The 23252-nt window shown below is 48.6% G+C and overlaps 1 protein-coding gene across 1 annotated transcript in view; it reads right to left on the reverse strand.

Moving 5' to 3' along the window:
- The window catches only part of Aopep (aminopeptidase O (putative)), a 309239-nt gene that overhangs the window by 124195 nt on the left and 161792 nt on the right, over window positions 1-23252 (reverse strand). The window contains exons 6-7 of the mRNA XM_048800350.1: window positions 18245-18434; window positions 13672-13778 (exon numbers count right to left, since the gene is read on the reverse strand). Of these exons, the coding sequence (XP_048656307.1) occupies window positions 13672-13778; window positions 18245-18434 (297 nt within the window). The remainder of the gene's footprint in view (window positions 1-13671; window positions 13779-18244; window positions 18435-23252) is intronic.

The following is a 23252-nucleotide window of genomic DNA, read 5'->3' on the forward strand; positions in this document are numbered from 1 at the left end:
GAGCCTAAAACTATTCCAAAATAAAAAGCTTTCTTTTTTCTTTCTTCTCTCTCTCTCTCTTTTTTTTTTTAAAGACATTGCGTGCATATGAAGCCCTATGTCCTCCCTTATGAGCACAAATCCTTTAAGGGCTGCTCTTTAGGTTTGCTATTGTCACCTCCTCAGCAGAAAACAAATAAGGAAACACACTCCAAGTGTGGCTGTGGGTTTTAGCACTAGACCTGGGCACATCCCTACACACTCACCTCTCAGTCTACATCCATCTCAGAAAAAGACACTAAAACTCTGGGTAACAAAGTGGAGGTGGAGTAAGTGACATAGAGAAACTTTTATTTTGCAACAATGTGTCCATCTATAAAGGGTACATAGTGAGCACCTGCCACCTGTGAGCACTTGCAGTGCCACCAAAGAGAACTGGACAAAAGGCCGAAACACCCTAATGAATTTGTATTGTACCAAAGCCACTGGTCCTTGGCACACCTGACTGCCCTTGTGCTTTCCAAGAGGGTTTCCTGGCAATCGTACATGAAGGGCCTTCCCCACAGGAGACATGGGGCGGGGTGCACATCATTCCAGTGTTAAAAGTGACAACTGCTAACATGATTTAAGACAAGGCTCATGGGAAAATGAAGGTAGAGTGTGTCCCCCTAACTGGAAGGAGCCAGTGGGCACCTACAAGAGAGGTGAACAGGTAAAGAAAGTGACAGGTCAGGATGTACTGAACAGAGCTATGGAAAACACCAAAGAATTCCACAAATTTTGATAAGCAGATTTGGAATGTAAAAGACAAAACTCAGAAATGCAATGAGCATCCAATGCCAAACCAGAAATGCCCTCCAGTTTGGATGGCCATAAATCAGAGACTCCTGAGAAACAGAGCCCCACACAGGAGAAGAGAGGGGTGAATGTTGGAAGCAGTTTATCGCCTCACTGAACACAGGAGAGAGGATCTGGGTAGGTTTTCAAAGGAGACAGAGAGGAAGGCGAGAGCAAAGGCGGGGCGGAGGGTTGACGGGGGATTTTCAGAGGACACACATGAAAGACGACAGGGACTGGGGTGCTGTGGCCTGTTATGCTGCCCTGATCCTGCACTGCCCGGGTGACTCCCACCATACTCCAGCCTACCTAGGAGGACAGGGTCCCTCTCCAACTGGGCTGGCTGACAAAGTGCTGGATCCAACATGGCCACCAGTCACCCCAATGCATGACAGTCCCATTTGTGTGCTAAGGGACGCATACCCGGCCCTTGACAACCATGAACTGCCACGATGACACCAGAAAGAACCATGGAGGGAGCACAGAGAGGTACTACCCATATTCCTGGAGCCCCAATTCCAGAAAGCCTCTCTGTGAACCTGTCCCTCCCCCTCATTTCTTTCACCCAATATCCTGACCCTGAAAGGGGGAATTTATGAGTTTATTTCCCACTTCTCCTTCACTACTCAATCAGTCTCAGATCTTGTTATTGGTTCCATGATTCCAAGAGGGTAAATACCTAGCCTTTGGGGTTAAAAATTGGTTTAAAAAATATCCAAGCTAAATTTGAGAGAGCTAGGAAGTTAGAAAACTGTTGCCAGGATGAGGGGCTGGGGTTGTAGCTCAGTGGTAGGCACTTGCCTCACATGTGTGAGGCACTGGGTTTGATCCTTAGCACCACACACAAATAAATAAAATAAAGGTATTATGTCAAAAAATAGCACCACACACAAATAAATAAAATAAAGGTACTGTGTCCAAAAAAAAATTATGATGAGTCTGGCATAGTGGTGCACACCTGGAATCCCAGTGACTCAGGAGGCTGAGGCAGGAAGATAGCAAGTTCAATGCCAGCCTCAGAAATGTTATCAAGACTCTGTCCCAAAGTGCCCTGGGTTCAATCCCTAGTACCAGGAAAAAAAGAAAAAAAAGGAAGGAAGGAAGGGAGGAAACAAGAGAATGCCTGGGATAATAGGTTGGGAGGACCAGGAAGGCCACGTGAGGAGATGGCAGGACCACTTGCCCCCCACTTGGCATGGACCTTCCTGCTGCGGAGAACGACTTCCCAGATGGCCATGGCAGGACAAGCACTGCTTTTGGGGACTGCTACCTGGCCCCCGTGGTGAGGGCTCCTCCATCCTTCAAGGGAGTTCCCATGCCAGGCCATGGGAGAGACAGGATACAGTCCTGAGGGCCTCACTGTAATCACAGATCTTGGGGGATGGACTCAGGAGACAGCAGGAAGGGGCTGGTGGAGGCGGATAAATACCATTTGATTTGCAGAAGGAGGGAGCAGTGGGGGAGGCAGATTTACGACCGGGTGATTCAACAGATAGGTCATGAGCACTTAGCAAACGACGAGAAGCATATGTTCTGGGGGGCGCAGTGGGTGGAGGGCTGGCCTGGTCTCCAGTCTCACACCCCTGGGACGCATGCGCAGCAGGGTGCGCTGGGCAGCAGCAGAGCAGCTCTTTTCTCATGCTTGCTGGCAACTGCACCCTATTTAGGTTTTAAATTTTATCCATGTGCACTAATAGTGAGACCATTCACCACAGCATCGCTTGTGAAAGCAAAAGACCTAGAAATTGCCCAAATGTTCAAAGGTTAACAAATGCTCGGTGCATTTGTTAGAACATGCATATTGCAGAAGTTAAAAAAACAAAAAAGGACAGTAGAGAAATGGCCAGGATTACATTAAGAGGAATGGGGTGGGAAATAAGCACACAGCATCTGTGTGTGCACACCTGTCCTTGACCAACACTTTCTCAGAGGGAACTCCTCACCACGTGGGGCTGTTACACCAAAGACCCTGGGAGACGCTTCCTAGCACCCAACACCAGAAGAGTATCATTCGATCCCAAGGTTATTTATGGCCTCAAGCCCTAATTTCTCTTTCAGACAATTGCTGGTCAGCACTCCCAGGCTGGAGATATGCTATGAGACTAGAGAATATCAACTGATTTCCATCTGCCTAAAAAATTGAGATATAATTCACTATAAAATTCACCATTCAAAAAATGTGTAGTTCAGATGTTTTTTTTGTTTTTTTTTTTATATATTCATAAGTTGTACAACTGTCACCGGTACCTACTTCCAGAACATTTTCGTCATCCTGGAAGGAAGCCCCATCCACTGACAGTCACTTCCAAGTTTCCTCCCCACTTCCTGAAGCATCTGACACCATTGATCTCCTTCTCGCCTTAGTGGATTTGCTTATTTAGACATGCAAACACACAGAATCGGACGTGGCCTTTGTGTCTGGCTTCTGTCATTTAGTGTGCTATGTTCCAGGTCCCACCTCATAGCATGGATCGCTGCTCCATTCCTTTTTAATGCTACCTATATCCATTGGAGCCAGGCACAGTGACACATGCCTGTCATTCTAATGACTCGGAGGGTAAGGCTGGAGGATCACAAGTTTGAGGCCAGATTTAGCAGCTTAGCAAGGTCCTAAGCAACTTAGTGAGACCAGTCTCAAAAGAGAAAAAGGCCTAGGGATGAGGCTCAGCGGCAGAGTGACTCCATTGAATGGATGCAACAAATCGGTTAATGCATTTATCTGCTGGTGGACATTTGGGTTGTTTCTATTTTTTGGCTACTGGGAATAAGACTTCTGCAAACACTGGAGTACAAGTTTTTCATGAACTGAGGTTCCACCTTCCCTTCAGTACCCGTGGAGGAGTGAAACTGCAGCGAGCTAGGTGAGGCAGGTGCAGTCTCACATCCCCATGGCCAGGGAAGGGCTGCAGTTTCTCCACCCCTAACACCTGCTCTTCCCGGCCTTCTCCATCACAGCCATCCCAGGAGGTGGGGAGTGGTAGTTCACTGTGCTGCTGCTGCTGTTTAGTTCGTTTTGTTTGTTGGTGTTTTATTTCATTTTTGGTACCAGGGACTGAATCCAGTCAACGACTCCATCACTGAGCCCCAGCCCCAGCCCTTTTTATTTAGAGACTGGCTCATTGTGGTTTTGATTGCATTTCTCTAATGGCTCATAATGTCAATAGAGCATCTTTTCACATTTCTCCTTTTTTGGACCACCTTGGAGATCTTGTTTGGAGATATTGTATTTAGATCACTTGACTGTTTTAATGGGTTATCTTTTTTTATGGAGCTATAAGAATCCTTTATAGATTCTTTATGTATTTTATACATTCTTTATATATTCCCTTGTCATATATGATTTACAAATATTATTTTCATAATATAAGTTGTCTTTTGGGGTGCAGTGCTGGGACCCAAACCCAGGGCCCGGAACATACTAGGCAAACACTCTACCACCACACTACACCTGGCCCAAGGTTGTCTTCTGATTCTTGATGCAGTCCTTTGAAGTACAAAAGTTTTTAATTTAATGAAGTCCAATTTACTGATATTTCCCCCTTCAGTTGCTTGTTCTAGGTATTGTATCTAAGACTGCTGCCTAGTCCAAGTGCAAGAACATTCACATCTATATTTTTCTATTAGTTTTATAGTTTGAGGTTTTAAATCTTAGCCTTTGACCCACTATGAGTTAGATTTTATAGTGATATGCAGTAGGGAGTCTAATTTCATTCTCATGCATGTGAATATGCAGTCATCACAGCATAATCTGTTGAAAAACCCATTCTTTCCCCCAGTGAGTGAGCTTGGACCCTTGACAAACACCCACGGACCATAGTGTACAGGTGTGTTTCTGGACTCTCCGTCTTATTCCACTGACCTGCACGTCTGTATGTCACTGCTACACTGTTGTGATTTGTAGTAAGTTTGAAATCTACAAGTGTGAACCCTCCAACTTTGTTGTCCTTTTTCAAGGCTGTTTTAATGATTCTGGGTTCCCTGCATCTATGTATGAATTATACGATCAGCTTGTCTATTTCTACAAACAACAACTGAAATTTTGACAAAGATTACATTGGATCCATAGATCATGTTAGAAAGTATCGCCATCTTATCAGTTTTAAGTCTTTCGGTTCATGAATACAAGATGTTTTTCCATTAATTTGGGGTCTAATTTCTTTCAGTGGTGTCCTATAGTTTCCAGTATGTAAGTGCTGTGTACTTTTGTTTATTCCCAAATATTACACTGTTTTTGATGCTACTGTAAACAAATTTTCCCTAGCTTCATTTTCTGATTAATCATAGCTGGTTTATAGGAATAGCTGATTTTCACATTGCTCTCACATCCTGCAACCATACTCAACTTGTTTATTAGTTCTAGTATTTTTTACTTTTTTTGAGGATCCCACAAGATTTTCTATATATAAGATTGTATCATCTACAAATAGGATGTTTTACTTCTTCCTTTTCAACTTGCATGCCTTTTATTTCACTCTCTTACCTAACTAACAGACCCTGACTGATAGGAAGACGGGCACAGCGAGGAAGCAAGTACTCCATAAACACCCAGGGTTACAGGAGAAATCACGCCCACTGGGTGAGAATTTTTCTGAATGGAAAACTAACACTCATTCCCCAAGAATGTAATATATGTAGCGCCTTCTCCGATTGGCTGAATGCAAAAGATATACTCAAGATGGGCAGAATAAGAATGAACTATTGTGGATTTTTACATGTACAGAGTTATTTTTCTATTTCATAGGCAAATAGTGTTTTGATGCATCAGTGCAACACAGGGCAGCAATACAGAAGCATGCGTATATATTTGTAAGTTTTATTTTCTGAAAATGCATAAGAAAACATTAGCAGTACTCATCTTAGGATTGGGAAGTACAGTGCTGAGGATAGAGCTGTATACTTTTCTAAGCTGTAGGATTACCCTGTTAGGTAGTTTTGTTGCTTGGGGAGAGGGAAGAACCACGGGTTAACTAAGAAATGATTAGGAATTGTTTTATTTTTTTGTTGTGTTTTTCTGTATTTAAAGAAAATCTATTAAATGTTATTGCAAAAAATGAAATATCATGTAGGGTAAGTATCAGACGCCTATGAAGAATCTAACCCTTCCTTAGAAACACCTGAATGATGAGTAACCCAGGAATAGTCTAGAAAAATGAAGGAGGGTTATTTGAGTTCAATCATTCAGAACACATCTATCATCTTTGGTGTTTAAAAGAGCTACACATTGAGGGTGTCCATCCCACAGGAAACAGAAGCTGAGTGGGCAGCTCAGGGGGCGGAGCTGGCCTCTGCAACAGGAAAGGGCAGAGTCTGTCTCTGGCTGCGAGCCCTAACATTTTCAGAAAATGCTAGCTTAAGCACAGCACCCTCCCATCATGGAGTAGAAACAGTCTGCACAGTTAGCTTGCCAGGGTGTGCGATTCAAAGAGAGGAAACTGGATGGGAGAAAGGGGTGGAGGGCCAGAGGGATGCAGGGTGTGGACAGGAATTCTAAGGCTGACGTAGAGATCCTCAGCACAGGCAGGACTCTGTTGTTTTTTGTGTTTTTGTTTTTTGCTACTGGGGACCTAACCCAGGGGTGCTTTACCACTGAATCACACCCCCCAGTACTTTTTAGTTTTTTTAAAATTATTATTATTAGTTGTTCAAAACATTACAAAGCTTTAGTTTTTATTTTAAGATAGGTTCTTGCTAAGTTGTTGAGGCTGGCCTCAAACTTACAGCCTTCCTGTCTCGGCCTCCCAAGTTGCTGGGATTGTAGGTGTGCACCACTGCACCTGGCTCAGGCAGGATTCTTGAAGGCCCCGAAGGCAGAACTTTTTCTTCTCAGGACCATAGTGAGACTAAGCACATAGGCTAGGGAGCTTCATGGGGCAGAACCAGAGGGACACCAGGGCGGTCCTTCTGCGAAATTAGGCCAGAAGCAGGTTCTGGGAAGGTCTGAGGCTCCCGCTGGTCCTGGAAGTGCTGCCGAGGCAGTGCTCTCCTCAGGCTCCCTGTTGACCTTCAGGTCCCCTCTTCAGTGGTAGCCGGGCATCCTTGCACTTCTGAGACTTGTTTGACACACATCCACCAGGTGCCAGAAGGCACAGTATCCAGTAAGGGCCGAGTGTTCATCTGAACCACAGGAGATGGCCAATGTTCAGAGGTGTCCTATGACTGAAACCAGTCTGTGTTTCAAATGATCCATACGTGCCTGCTGCTGCGTTTGTCCCTCACCCTGCCCAGGAGGTAGAAACCAGACTGTGCTCTTAGCTGGTTTCACAGCCACAGAGACTAAGCTCGGTGGGAGGGAGGGAGTCTTTCAAGGTTGCAGGGAGGTGGCGGAGTCTGGACACAGGTGAGGTGAGTGTGCTCCCAGGTGTCCTCCAGGGCCCCATGCTGCTGTACTGGGTGGAGACCTAAACTGTCGCGGCGCTCAGGCCTCGGTTCTCAGGCCGTGTCTTCACAGTGGGGCAGGATGACTACACTATGGCAAGGAGTGAAGCAGGGGTGCATTCCACCCTCTTAGAAGTCGTAAACAAGTTTCTGCGGCCCATGGACTTAACCAGCTCCATTAGTGGGTCCATCCTACGTGCAATCACAGACAGCTTAACGTTCTATTATTAGCAGCCTTCTCTGAAGCGGGGTTGACATTCCGATCTATTTTGAATAGCGCCCAACCAGCCACTCACTCAGAGCCTCAGGCAGCAGGCTCTTCTGAACTCAGCCTCCATTCCTGAAGTAGCCACCTAATTCCGTCCGCCTCTAGACTGTCTCTTTGATCATGCACTCTCTCAAGGGCCGGGTGATCTTCCCAGAACTCCATTTTCATCTTGTCATTCTTCGAACTTAAAATAGCTCCCCATTGTCAGGGAGGTCACACGCAAAACTCTTGATTTGGCATCTAAAGAACTCCACTGCCTAGCCTGTCCACCTTTGGTCTCCTGGGGTCCTGTGAGGCCATTCCTGCCAGTAAGCTGTCCTCACTGGAATGTCCATTTGCACACGGACTCATTCTGAGCGGCTAGGCTTTGTTCTTTGAGCTCCCATCCCCCACTCCGCCACGCTCAGGGCCATCCCTTCCAGCCACTGTAGCTCAATCCACTCACACTTCCCGCAACCTTCTAACCCAGTCTCCGAGGATTAAATCTCGCTCTCAGAGCTTGGGGGTGCAGTCTTGTGATCAATATTTCAATACACAAAGACTCTCAGCAACAGGGATGACGTCTACAACATCTGTTTCTTCAACATTTGAGTGCTCACTCAGTCCCAAGTGCTTGGTACACAGAGGTCAACAGCACCCGAGGACACAAGGCTGACGGGTCAGAAGAGAGATGTGCTCTGCTAGACCAAATGAAATTTTGGCTTTTGTAGGCTAGAAATGATCAAATATTGTCCATTTAATAGGCTTACCCTAAATATAAAGATATTTATCAAATAACGTAGTAAGATCAGGGATGGAGATGCCCCAAGAGTCTCTAGGAGGTGCATACGGAGGAAGGATGCAGGATATCGTAGGGTAGGACTGAGCCTTTTTGGAAGGCGATGGCAGCTGTGCTGAGTCATGTGACATGGGCATGTGCAGCAAGGGAAGAGTATTCCAAAGTGGTGGCATGGAAAGATAGGCGGGAGGTCAGAAAGAGCAGGAGGAGGGACAGAGGGCAGGGTTAGGGGCTGAACGTACACCCCTGGAACTTGCATGCGGATCCCAAACCCTAGTACCTCACAATAGGGCTACACTTGGAGAGGGGCCTTTCAGGGCACGATTAGGTCAACACAAGGCTGCCAGGATGGTCCCTGATCCACTGGTGTCCTTCAGAGGAGATGTGGTGTCTAACTGGTGTCCTTAAGAGGAGAGGTGCAGGTACAGAGAGAACCACATGAGCACACGGCAGGAAGAGGCCCTGCGGGCCAGGGGAAGGCCTCACACAAACCTCCCAGGCCAAGCCTTGACCTTGGAGCTGCAGAAGGGCAAGGAAACAACTCTGCTGTTTAAACCACGGGGTCTTCAGCGTCCCGCCACAGCAGCATGCACAAACCCAGAAGGTTCTGAGGGCTCCCTGGGCAGGTGGAGGGGAAAGCAAAGAATGTCCAAAGATGAGACGGGGAAACAGAACTGAGGTCCTGTGGGATGCTTTCAGAGAGTCTGAGGGAAGGAGGTGCCAGAATCCTGAGGTGTTGTGAAGAGTCTCTGGTGGCAATGAGGCAGGGCAAAACTAGAGGCAGAAAAACACTCCGGGGCTAGACTAGGGCTGGTGCCGGCAAGGCGGAAAAGCGCTGAACGGAGATGCTGGTGGAGGAGGTGGAAAGGGTGGAACCAGGGAAAGACGTGGCCACAGGCGAGGCACTCTCGAGGAGCAGGAGAAGATGTCTACATTACCTGGCCGTATCAGCCATGGAGACAGTAGTGAGGGGAGAGCTACATCCGACTCCTGCCTGTCAGCGCCTCCTTAATGTGATCTATTTTAACCTTTTTCTCAGTGTGAGCTTGACTTTAACAATGAATCCAGAAAAAGGGGGAAGCGATAATAAATCACAAACAATAAAAACCAACAGAGATTTTTCCTGACCCTGCCCTTGTAGCTCTTCCCTCCCAGGAGCCTGTCAGAAATGCTAACTGAAAGCCCCGAGAGAAGCTGCTGGAATTCAGCTGTACCCTAGAGACTAGAGACGGAGGCCCCGAGAAGCCCCCAGCACCTTCTCTGGCAAGAGCCACACTGCTGCACTGGTCAAGGAAGGAGCCTGCAGCCAAGGAGCCACAATAGGAGACATCCCAGCAGCACTGGCCTGGCAGGAAGCACCACAGAGTCAGACTTCTCCCAGGGGCCTCCTGCCAGGGCTGGTGGAGAGGGAGGGAGGGTCTGGAGGGAGCCACTGCGGGCTCCTGTGTGGAAAGGCATCTTTAATAATTAACAAATGAGAAAAGGCAGGAGCCATTAATGTGACCTGCAGCATCCTGCGGCTCTGAGCAATCCCAGGAGGCTGAGATGGCAAGGAGCCACTCTAAGACGCGTCTGGGGAGGCCCGGACTCCACACTGGATGTATGAGAGGTACAAATGGAAAACGGTTCCTGTAAATCACTGAAATCAGTGAGTCAAAGCTAAAACAAACTTTGAGTTTTCCTCTTCTCAGTTTGCTACTAATTCTGTATCTATAACAAATAGAATGCAGAGTTTTCTTTTAACTTTTGAAATATCTTTTGAAATTTTTTGAAAGATTTCAAGTGTTAAAAGACAAAGATGCACATGTCACTCCGACCTGTATGTTCTTCCAGAATTCAAGACACCTGGCACATAAATGCCATGCTGAGCTCTTCGAAGGCAGGATGTAGGACAGGGAAAGAGGTGAGTTCCGGTCCCATGCTTAACTGCCTGCTCCGCTCTTACCACACGTGCAATTCTGGACGCAGTATTCAGTCTTCTTGAGTCTAAAGTCATTTGAATGACGATATCCAACTGCCAGCAAAGCAGGTGGGACAGGACGGGTCAGTAGAGTGTAGGCAATCTAGGAAGCTAGGACACGCAGAAGCAGAGAGAAGAAAGCGTTCTTGGAAGAAAGACGTGGCCAGCCATGTTGAAGTCAGACCATAGAGAAGCCTTCAGAGCAGCTGTCAGGGCAGAGCAGTCTGAGGGGACAACACCAAGACCTCACACAGTTCTTGGTCCATCACTTCAAGACCATGGTGCATCCTGACATGAAGAAGAAAGGAAAGAGGGAGGGAGGGAGGAAGAAGTGTCTTCCACCACTGGACTATTTTAAAGAACTTCTTTGTCAGGTTCATTTGCATATTAAAATAAAATCTGAGGATGGATTTCTAGGATTCTAGTTCTTCCTTTTATTTTTTTTCTTTTTTCTTTTTACAGTACTAAGGGTTGAATTCAGGGTGCTCTACCACTGAGCTACCCCCCAGACCTTTTTCTTTTTATTTTGAGACAATGTTTCTCTAAGATGCTGGGGATTTCTCAAATTTGCAATCCTCCTGCCTCAGCCTCCCAAATTGCTGGGATTACAGGCATGCACCACCACTCCTGGCTCTTTTACTTTCAATAATTTCTAGGTTTTTGTGCCCATTTAAGGGAGAATTCCTGGGGATGGGTGTAAGCTAAATCTAGACTGTGCAATTTGGGGCAGGTTTGGGATCATTTCCTCCTTGTATAAACACATCTGATAAGAATATTTTCCCTGCTGATGTTCACGAAACCCTTCAGATCCAATTGTTTCATCGTTAGCCTGTGTTTAGGCAAACGCAATTTCTGAATATTAAGACAAAGGAAAATAAGCGTCATGATAAGTTTTCTAGTACAAAGGTCTAAAAATACTGTATTCTTCTGCCCAACTCCACACACAAAGGAAAAGAACACAGCCACCCAAAGCTGGGTCCACCCCAGCCCCACGGAAGCCAGAGATAAGATTTCCTTGCCTGTGACCGACTTTCCAAGGGGCTGCCCACCTTGCTTATGACTTGGAAGCACATTCCTCTAATATTCGTTATGATGCTCCCAGTCAAAGAACTAAGGTCACACAGAACAGAGGCATCGCAGGGGCTGAGACTCGGAGAGGGGAATGATCTCTTAATTGGGGAAACTGCATCTGAAAGGAGAAGATCTGTAGTCACAGGGCTCACACTTTAGCACGCACCTGGGTCCATCCCTCCCCCACTCGCCTCCCTCTGCCCCCTTCCCAATTTGGCTTCCCTCGCCAGCACAACCTCTGTCCCTCGCCAAGTGACACTCACTAGCTCCACTTCCCGACTCTTTATTCGCCCTCTGTCCGCCTCAGTCTGGCTTCCTCTCCACCACTCATAAATAAGCACATGAGATGTCAAGGTCACGAATGCTTTTCCTTCAGTGCTGACAAGGGTCTCTTCTCTCTTTCCGTCCACACTCTCAGCAGCACCCAACGCCGGCCATGCTCGCTGGCTTCGCTTTCCTCCATGACCCCAGTGCCCTTGTTTCCCACACATACTGTGTCCCCAGGATCCCCTGGCTCACCTTCCTCACCACCTCTTCTCCTGCTTTCTTCTCTGCCTCACGGTCTCTACATGCTCAGAATTTTAAGTGTTTTGTGGATGAATGTTCCATCTCACCAACGAGTGCCTGCCTTGCACGCCCACTGAGTTCTTGATGTTGAACATCTATCTGAAATCTCAAAGCACACGCAAAACCAAAATCTTTTCTTGTTCCCTCCAAAGCTTGTTCCTCCCAAAGATTTTGCCATCTCAATAAATGCCATCACCATCCACCCATCTGCCAACTTAAGAACCGAAGTCATTCTGGACCCCCTCCCTGCCCTCTTCTCCACGTTCAACCAAACAAAGACCCGCCAGTTCTCCTGCCACCGCACCCCTCCCGGTCTTTGTCTGCCACCTGAGGCCCATCCTGCACCACCACACAGAACAGCAAAGGAAGGACCCCTGCAGATCCTCTCCTTCCCTGAGGAAGACCCCACAGCAGTTCTACAGAACTTGGGACGAGGTCTTGTGCCATGGCTCCTGCCTCTCATAGCCCGGTCCTCCTTGCTATCCAGAGCACACCCAAGCTTTGCTGCCTCAAGGCCTGTGTACCTTCCTCTGTGGGGCTGGGCACATGGCCACTCATTCTTGAAGCTCTGCAGTGAGTTCAGAACCATAGCACCATCCTTTCCCTTACTGCTCACGGCCTGTGAGCAGCTTGGCCATGCTGCATGCCTGCTAAGTAGACACTCCACGAGAGCAGGGACCAGGTCTGCCCTGGCATGGGAATAGCCATCCTGCCAGCTCATGAAAAACTGGCTGAGGGAGCAGATGCATCACGGGTATCCTAGCTCCCAGCCATGTGCCCACCACTGCCCAGCTGTCTCTCCTAAACAATGGACGAGTCAGCTTGGGAGGCCATGGGTAGCGTGCAAACACAGGGAACTCCACCGTGGGAAGGGCGCGGTCCTGCACAAAAGCCGGCCAGCCTTGTTCCCTGGGGTCCCGCCAGTTCAGGGAGTTTCCATCAGGCTTCTGCCTCCTGGGGCATCTCAGCTACACTCAGGAGGGGCTGGGGTGGCAATTTAAAAACACAACAGCAGCACCATCCAAGGCTGCCTATGCACAGGGAGGAGGCTGGCCTTCAGGGAGGCCATCTAAAATGGACAAGGAACAACGACACCTGGAAGGCCGTCCTTCCCACCCGTGTGACTGCAGACTCCACAGACTCCAAACACTGGACTCTAGTCAAGATGGGGCCCTGGGAAGCTACTGTTGCCATAGCAACCCAGCACTCCTGGGGAGGGGCCTGGTCACACAGCTTCAGATAAACAACTATTTAGAGGACTACAGAAAAGGAGCAAATCAGAAAGGGGCAAAAATGGAAAAATGGCAAGAATTAATCCTACAAGTGCCATAGCCACACTCTAAAAACAAAACTCAGGAGCTGGGAGTGGCCTCCTCCTAGTGCCCCAGAGAGAGGGCACAGGCTTCCTGCTGGGCTACATCTGAAACAAAAAGCCCCATTGACTCGCACATCTGTTCCTACTAAACACTTAGGAATCAATATTTTCCTAAAGATTTTTTTCCTTTGGCTTTAAAGGGTTACTGTCTGCCAGGCCGCCAAACCCCAACCTTCTCCATGTCTGCAGCCACCACATAAAGTGACTATTAGAACTTCAAACGGAGAATTTGGTCCCGGAAATGGCCTCATGCTAGTTTTTTCCTGAATAAAGATACCAGGAAAATGTCAAAAGGCAGACTGAAACCCACACCCTGAAAGACTTAACACACAACATGCTCATCCCTGGGAGGGATTGGTTTAAAAGGGAAACAGGGTAGATTTCATCAGATGGCCTGGAAGAGCCTGGAAGGAACGGCGGGGAGGGGAGAGAGGACAGGCACAGGCTCCCGGGTGCTTTACCTCAACACCTGCATCTCCTCCGGGGAGTTCCGCAGCTCGTCCTGGAGGCGACGCCAGCGCAGGCAGGCTCTCAGCTCCTGTTGCTCCTGGGCCTCGTGGGGTGACAGCTGCTTGGCCAGACACAGACACATGCACAAGAGTCACTGTGCTGGTCAGACCCGACCCCTGGAATGGCTTGCTTTCTTTCCATAGGGATGACAGGGCCTGCCCCCTGCTTTCACCTTGTTCCCATTCAGAAAAGCCTGCACCCAAGGAACCTCTTGGCTCTTCAAGGGAAGACCCAGCTGCGCGCTCCACCATGCTGGCAGGCAGAGCCAGCTCAGGAGGGCCCCTGGGCCTGGAACCTTGTACTCCCTGGACACACGCCTGGCCTGGAGAGAGGGGGCTTCCGTAGGAGCCTTTCCACTTTGATCCCATCCAGCCCACTTTCCTGCTTGTCTTTCTGCACAGGAGGGTGGGGGGCTGTGGGCGTCTATTCACCTCCAACTCTTCTCAGTCCTCAGTTTCGTCCAGGACTGTTTACAGTGGTGTCCGCTAATGGAACCCAGATGACCGTTTGCACATAAACAGAAAAAAAGCACATTGCTTAGACTCAGTGGAAGGGGAAGGCCTTCACACTCTGCCCACTGGGTCAGAATCAGCTGCTGTCACGTGAAAGTGCTCTTGAGGCCACATGGCCCTAATCTTTCTGAGGCGGGCCAAATAATCCCCACCACGGAGGGAGAATGTGCAGGATCTACAGGCCTCTCTAGAAATCAAAGTTCCCTAAAAACTTATTCAATAGATATTTTACTGAGTCTCCTATAGGGCCCAGAGACACTGTGGATAGAGCCTCTACCATGAGGAGTCTGGGCAGGACACTAACAGGTGACATTGAGGTAAGGAAAAACCCAGGTGCCCCTTGCCAACCAGGGGGGTCAGAGGCTTCCTGTGGAGGAGGAGGTATCTGAGCTCTCCTTGGGGAGGACAGGAATCATCAGGGAGCAGGTCTCAGTGGGCAGGAGAGCATGCGCAAGGTTTGTGGGGCCTAGAAAGAGCACACTGTGCTTGGAGCAGACAGCCGCCCCCAGCAAGAGGGTGCAAGAGGCCAGCTGGGGCGGAGGATCACCTGCTGCAGACCAGATTGCTCATTCAGCATGTTCTCAAGGCCTGACCCCAATGTGGCTGCATTTGGGGACAGAGCGTTTAAGAAGGTGACTAAGGTTAAATGAGGCCATAAGAGGGGTCCTCATCCAGTAGGACTTAGGCTAATTAAAAAAAGGAAGAGACTTGCTCCCTCTCCTCAAGCATGGAAGAAAGGCCATGAGAGGATCAAGCAAGAACGTGGCCATTGGCCCACCAGAAGAGAGTCCTCACCAAAAACCACCCTGAGGGCAGCTTCCTCTGGGACTGCCAGTCTCTAGAAATGGGCGAGGAAAAACGCCTATCGCTTGAAACCCAAGGTCTGCAGAACCTGATGAGGGCAGGGGGTGGCTGTGCACCGACACACCAGTGGAGCAGTCTAGGCTTTATCTAGTTGTTGGTGAGTCGTGTGGTTCAGTCTTGCAACTCAACCCACTTGTCCCTGTGTATGCCACTCTGCGGGGAACACCACGGTCCGTCTCTTTATTCAGTGGTTCTCACTCCCCTCTTTGCTGTGCCACAGAGCACAGTCTCCAGGGCAGCAAGAGACCACAGCCACCAGTGCCTGCTCCCAGCTTCTCCAGCAGGAGAGTTCCAGGGATGGCACTGCCCCATCCCACCCACGTGCTCCTCACTGCTTGCAAGGTCTGATGTGGGCACCCCCGAGATACCGGCTCAGTGTGGCCAGCAAAGCAGTGCTCAGAGCAACGATGTGCTCTGAAAACATTTCCAAAGTTCCCGCTGGAATCTGGATAATGGCCTGTTGCCTGAGGGGTGTTCGGTTTTCACCTTTTCTTCTTTATGGTGCTGGAATTGACCACTGAGCTATATCCCACCCCTTTTGTTTCTTATTTTGAGAGCCTATCAGGAGGTTGCTAAGGCTGGTCTCTAACTGAGCCTGGTCTCAGCCTCTGAGTCCCTGGGCCTGCAGGTGCGCACCAGTGCCAGGAGCGTTGTCACTCCCTGAAGAGCTACCAAGCACTTACTGCTATGTGGTAGGTGACCCTTGGGGCAGGTTCAGGGGTGAGGGGCTGGAGAATGGCAGCCTCTCTTCCCAGAGGCCCATGGCAGAAGCCGTTCCTCCACAGAGGCTTTCCTGATGCACTGGGACCTGGCCTCTCCAGCTTGGGACACTCCAAGGGATGCTATCTCCCTCTCTGCCTCATTTCCCTCTTCCTTCCACTAACAGCTCTTCTTATCCTCACTCTTCTACACCCACGGATGGAGCACAGGGTGGGCAGAGAAGGTGCCTGTGAGACGCAGCCCAGCCCGCTTCTGTCAGGAGCAGGGACATACTCAGGGTAGTTACATGCAGGAACAAGCAAGGAGACAAAGGAGGGAACCACTTGAAGTGCAGGTGGTAAATGACAGAGGCACCACCATCAGAGACCTGAAGCACACAGCTGCCAAAGCACCAATCTGACTGCCTAGACTGGAAGCCCCCAGGGAAGAAAGAGATCATGCCAGTATGTTTGTATCAAACCCTTGCTGGACATCTACTTACGAGCAGGGTGGTGGGAAATCAGAGGAAGAGAACGCACACTTCTTGCATGTGTCTGATACTGCTAAGCTCATTCACACATACCCCACTCACTCTGTGAGGGTAAGCCTCCTCCCGTCCATTCTACAAATGGGGAAACTGAGGCTCACCAGGGCTACACTTATGCTTATACTCAGAAAGCTAGTGAACAGCCAAGCTGGGACACAAAGCCTGGTCTATCTCAGAACCTGCCCCATCCCCCCATCTAGCAGGTGGCCTCTACATGTGTGTACTCCGCTAGCTCTGCAACCGTGATCAAAGAGGCTATAGGACATGTGAGATGCAGGTTCACTGTGGAAGAGAGTGTAGTCCAAGCTATGAGGATGAGAAAAATCACACAGTAGAAGGAAGAAGGAAAAAATGAGAAAAAGAGTAAAGAGCAAAGCACCACGGGAGTTCAAAGTTAATAGGAGAGCAGTGTTATGGTTGGACGTGAAGTGTCCCCAAAGGCTCTCATCAATAGAAGGACATTCAGAGGTGAAAGGACTAGATCGAGAGAGCTGCAATCTCATCAGCCCACCCCAGTCTGAATGGACTCATCATGGTAACTGTAGGCAGGCGGGATGGGTCTGAGGAGTTGGGCATGCCCTGGAAGGGGGCTTCTTCCCAGAGGCCCTTCCTCACTGTCTGTCTGTCTGTCTGTCTGTCTCTCTCTCTCTCTCTCTCTCTCTCTCTCTCTCTCTCCTTCCTGGAGGAGCAGCTCTCCTCTGCTGTGCCCTTCTGCCATGAGGTGCTGCCTTGTTTCTGGTGCAAAGCAATGGAGTCGGCCCACCATGAACTGGACCTCTGAAACTGGGCGAAAATAAACTTTCCCTCCACTGTTTTCTGTGGGGTATTTTGGTCATAGCAAGAAAAGCTGACTAGTATAGGCAGTGCTGAGAATTGTGGGTGGACACGGGCCATCCCAAGAACGAGCCTCAAGTTGGTTAGTGAAATACAAAGAGATGTCAGTGGGCAGAACTACCTTGAACAAAATCATACAAGTATGCACACACTTGGGATTTAGAAAATGCCACCTAGTCCAATGTGTAAGGGACCCAAACATTAGAAACTGAGAAGTATTCAGGAAGCAGGTCAGCTGCCATATCCTCACCAGAACTGATGGCCAATTCTTTAAAGTAGAGGTTGCAGTGGATGCATGTCAACCAGCTCTGGTCACTAGGTATGCCTGATTTGCATACATATTTTTTTTTGCTTTTGGCATTGAGGACTGAACCCAAGGCCTTGCATATGCTAAGCACATGCTCTCCCACTGAGTTACACATCTCCATCTCCTGATTCGTATAATATTTTTAAAATTAGTAAACTTCACATAAAAATTCAGGTTTATGGATTTCCTTAAAAAACTACAAGTCTAGGCTGTATCAAGCCCCTCCCTCAACATCCGGTTGGCTGGAGCTGGTAGGAGTTGCGAATCTGCCATAGTCCTCAGTGCTCCCTAATCTACAGCACCAGCTGCTTTGTTCTTCCTTCATCATTTGCCAGCAGACATCTGAGATTATGACTTTTGATTTACATCTTAAGCTGATTCTTTGAAACACTGGGTCAATGTCACCATAATCACAAAGGAATGCTCACTTGACCTTTCCTGCATATCTTGGCCCAAGTATCTCCTTACCAGAAGCCTTCTCTGACCACCTTCGAGAGAGCACCCCTGCCCCCACTCTCTATGGGGCCCGTCTTTCCCATAGTCCTCTCACCACCACCATGCTGCCACTTCATTTGTTTGTCTGTTCTGTTTTTCATCTTTGGACCCAGGGGGAGCAGGGTCTTGCCTTTTTGATATACACAGACATCTTCCCAGCAAAAACAATGCCCCATGTACTCAGTATGTACCCACCGAACAAGTAAATGACTGCACGTGGAACTCGACCCTGGGCAGGGAAATACTTAGGGTCACTTTAAGCCCACCTGCTGTGCTTTGGTCCAGAACACATCTTCCAAGTGAGTGGCGAAGCCTTCGCTGAGCCACTCCTCTGTCCAGTCCCGGGCCCCGATGGCAAGGCCAAACCAGGCGTGAGCAATTTCATGGCAGAGACGCGTTCCACAGAGGTGGTTCATGCCTGTCAAGGTGCTCTGAGAGAGGAAGATGATGTGTGGGCTGTGGAAAGAAAACACGTGCAGTCCTGTTAGAGCCTGTCCTCAGGGGTGGCTTTCTAGCCCGGCGAGGCGAGCCTGTTATTATGGTGTGCATGCTAGATCATGACTGCTCGACTGGAGAGAGACGCTTTCAGACCTAAATAAAGTGGCAGTTTACGTTTCTGGCAGCAGTTCAGGTTGCCGTTTCTGCCAGCAGTTGTCTCCGTCATCAAGTGGCTATTACCTGTAATAAGTAACCTGCACCAAAGTTTTATACTGAAAAAATTACAAGGCAATGGAAGCGTTTACTCTGAAATCTGGACTGTAAAAGAAGAGCAGGTGTGGGAATGTGAAGCCCTGCTGTCAGGAGAGTGATCAAAGGAGACCCTGCAGCCCAATCCCAGCAGCTCACAGGCGAATCGGGAAGTCATGCAGAAGGACAGGAAAAAACAAAACAGAATGGGACCCCAAATTTTCCATTGCTCACTGGGCCTGGTGGAAGTTAACAATCCAACAGGTGCCCCGGGTGTGGGAGGTTTCCAAGAGACCCAGATAAGGTCTGAGCCTTTGGAAAACAAAGATTTTCAGTGGAATCTGTAGGCACTAACAGACTCACATGACCTAAGGAAAAAATGGGGGAGGTAGGGAGTTGACCCACCCAGGTGTGCAAACGGCCCCAGGGCTGGCACCAGATGGGGAGATTTATCTAATCTCATTTTCCATACCTTGTTTTAAAACCCCAAATACCATGATTAAAATTGCATAGATGAATGAAGGGGAGGAAGGGGGCTGAGGAAAGAAGCGGCAAACAGAACTCCTCCTCCTCGGCTTCTACCCAGCATTATCCTTCATCTCGGAATTGTTTACAGTCTTCCTAATGAAGAATTCCTTCTTAAAAATCTCTTCTTCATCAATTGAACAAACCCAGTTGTGAAACCTTTAAAATTAAGAAACTGCACACACTGGTTCTTTCTTTCAAAAGCCATTTGTTTGCCATCATGTCAGCTCTGAGCAAGCCAAGACTCCTTGCTGATTTCTCATCCGCCCCCACGGCCACCGCTGGAGAGACCCCACCCAGATCTCTCTTGCACAACATCACCCATTCAGCCCAGGGGCTCAGGGCAATTGCAGGACTCAGTCTGCCAAAGCTGACAACGTTCACGTGCAGTAGTAACAGACAAGAAACACAAATGCAAGGGCCTCTGCTGGGCTCTCTGGAGTCCCCAGAAACCCAACTTAGAGTGGAGGCACTAAGGACAAAGGGATGCGATTCCACAGTCAGACCACTAACTCAGAAAAACGTGTGTGTGTGTGTGTCTGTGTGTGTGTGTGTCTGTGTGGGTGTACACATGTATATATGAAGATGTGAAGGGAGAAGACAAGAGGGAGGAAAGGAGGGAAAGAAGAAAGGAAAGAAGGGAGGGAGGGAGAGAGGGAGGCGGAGGGAGGAACTGAGAGGCACAGGAGCTGGCTTCCCCTTACTGAGAAAGTGACCCTGTTGAGAAGACAGACTGTGCAACCTGGCATTTTCAAGTAAATGACCCCAGGCTCTGGCATGTGCAATGCTACAAGAAAAGCCACAGAAATGTACCAAGTAAATAACATTCCAGACATACTGCTGGCAGCATTTCACCCTTTTGGCTAAAACAAAACAGAAGCAACTTGAGGCCTTATAACACAGGCTCAGAGATGAGCGTACTTGGGAAAGCTTGGGAAGGGTCTCCCAGCCAGGGAATGGGCATGTTGGTTCGGAGACCTGACAGCTGACCATCCACTCAGGAAGGTTCTACATGATGACTGAAACACCAACAAAACCATTCAGGAAGAAAAGGCCTCTGCTGTCTAGAGGGACTGCCTGCTGCCTTGTCCCAGGGGAAGGCCAGCTAAGGCCCACTTAGGCAAATAACCGTCTGTTAGGGCCTGAAGGAATGCAGGAAAGCGGCTGGGGGTGGCATTTCACCTTCCTGCCCTTGCATTTTTTCCCCTTGCACAGTTCTGAGTCTCCACCAGACTTCCTCCCCCACCCTTCCGCACACTGGAGGCACCACCCAGGCCTGGGCGCCTTGGGGCAGATCCTGACATTGCTGAATTAGACATGAATTCCCACTTCCACCAACATCCTTTCTTCCAGTCTGGGACAAATGTATTTTCTACTGTCTTCTGAGGAGACTGAAGTTTAAACATCCTCCCAGATGGCCCCTAGACTTGATACAAATGACCCTGTTATCAGTGGAAACATAGCCTCTCCCTAAAAGGCAATTTTCTTGTTGGGACCCTGACTCTCACGCCTCCAGCAGCCTAGTTTTTCCTCTAAGGTTGGATTTTACCTACTGCGTCTTCTGGGGCTATTTCCCTCAGAAGGAGATGGCTTCTTTCTTAAAATTAAAATAAAAACAGACTGAAGTTTTGATAACCTTTCTCAAGGGTATGAACAAAATTCCAACATAAAAGGATCAACTGAATATTCTTTCAAGGAGAAGTTCCTTCCCTTTTTGACCCTGTCAGAATTTCTTAAGGTAAGCAGACTTTTAAAACCACTATCTTTTTTTTCCCCAAAAAACTGCTTTTCTTCAACAGCAAGTGAAGAAAAGTGAAACCATGCTCTTAAGCCCACTTCAAGGGCAATACTGTCTATTCCTTCACTGATGAATAAAATACCTCAAGTCCATCTTCAACCCAGAACACACCTGTAGAGTTTCTAGTACCACCTTGACCTTGACCTTTGCAGTTCACTCCAGGCCTGTCCCACCGCCTGTGTCCTTAGCATCTGACTCAGGGTCCCATCAACCTGCTGTGATCAGTCTTCACTCTGACAAGGCCCACTGGGAAATGGGGTCTCTTCCCCCCCAAAAGAGTCTGTGTCAACTGCCTCTGCAAATGCCAAACTGTGTCCCCACTGTGTCCCACTACAGAGGATGGAAGATAATGCCTTCAATAACATCTTCGTCCTAAAACATATTCCTTTCTTCTTTTTTTCTCTGAGTCACTAGTGGATAGAAAAGTGATGCCATGCATCTCGGGAGCACACACCTCCTGCTCGCTTCCTCCACCATCTGGTGGCGGGTGGGCAGGCAGGGGTGGTGGGCAGCCACGGCAGGCAGGCCACTGCTGCCCTTCTTCCCCAGGAGACCACCAGCCTGGCAGAGGCTGCTTTCTGCAGAGCCAACTGCATGCCTGCTGCCTGCCCCTTGAGACTAAGAAGATCATGTCTGGTCTGAAGAGGTTCTCAAGACTACCCCTTAACGCCACCTCCCCACCCAGATTAGAATGCTGCCTCCCTTAATGTAAAACATGCTTCAAGCAGAGGAGGAAGGAGCGCCTTCATTACTCCCTGAGCTGCTCACATCCTTCGGGAGGAATTCAATTTGGAGCGGAAATGGAGAATTTCATCAGATGTGAAGTAGGAGCTGGTGTTTGATTTATTTCTGCTTTTTCCAGGGAGACCTGGCCAGCATGGCCCTTCCTGCTACTCAGGGAGCAATAAGGCACTGTGTGCTCCAGCAAGAGCTGCTGCAGCCACAGGCTGGAGAGGCAGCAAGGGCAGAACTGCCACAGGAAACTGCCCCAGGCCACCCCTCCCCTTCACCAGAGCAGATCCCCACACCCCGCACAGAGAGCATATTCACTTCTCCTACAGAGCCTTGGTGGCTTCTCAAGGACATATTTCCCAGCTTGACCTTCTTGAGAGTTTAACATTTTTCAGTTTCAACAACATATGGACTCCACCATCCTGTGACAGAGAGGAAGAAAGAACCAAGGAACGGGAAACCAGCTCCTTTCCCGCCAGAGTCCCACTGGGTAGTTCTCTGGGTCTTGGGATCAGGAGAACACGACTTTTGCTGGTATAATTTGATGACTTGCTAAAAGAACTGGAAGCAATGAAATGGACCTTCACAGTAGTTTTGAGCAACCTGAAATGGGGGACAAATTCTCCATCCCCAGCCCTTAGGCTCACAACATGTTCTCTCTTTCCTTCACCATGTGTCAGTGACACATGCTGGCACTTGAGCTAGGGCATCTACAAATCAACCCCTACCCTTGTCTCTGAATATAACACTTTAGTCCCCATCTCCTGGCTGAGGTCTAATGAGCTTAGGACCCTTCTTCCTCCAGCTCTGAGACCACACAGGGAACAGTCACCTCCCACTTTCCTCATCTGCTGTCCCGCCACAGCCACAAGGTATAATCTTTAAACTAAAGGCTTGTAAGAGTTAATACATGGGACAGCATCAAATTAAAAAGCTTCTGCGCAGCAAAGGAAACAATTAGGAATGTGAAGAGAGAACCCACAGAATGGGAGAAAATCTTTGCTAGCTACTCTTCTGACGGAGGATTAATATCCAGAATATATAAAAAACTCAAAAGACACCAGATAATTAGATAACCCGTTTGGTAAGTGAGCAAATGAATTGACCAGATACTTTTCAAAGAAGAAATACAAATGGCCAATAAAACATGAAAAAATGTTCAAAATCATTAGCAATTAGGGAAATGCAAATCAAAACCATACTCTTAAGATTTCATCTCATACCAGTCAAAATGGCAGCCCTCAAGAACACAAATAATGATAAGTGCAAGAGAGGATGTAGAGGAAAAGGAAGGCCTTTACAGCTGGTGGAATTGTACATTAGTACAATTACTACGGAGTCCCACTGGACTCCGAGAGAACCCTTCAGACCAACACGTGCGAGAGTGTGAGATCGTCACTGGTGTGTGACTCAGGTCCTGGAAGGGCGACAGGCCAGCCTGCCCCCCTGGCCCTTGCCTCCACCGGTGTTAACAGAAGTATGAGAATCTGCTCTAAAGCAGCCCAAAACCCAGGGGGCTGCAGCAGCCATGA

Source organism: Marmota marmota, unplaced genomic scaffold (assembly GCF_001458135.2).
Source record: "Marmota marmota marmota unplaced genomic scaffold, marMar, whole genome shotgun sequence".
In the NCBI taxonomy this organism is placed as follows: Eukaryota; Metazoa; Chordata; class Mammalia; order Rodentia; family Sciuridae; genus Marmota; species Marmota marmota.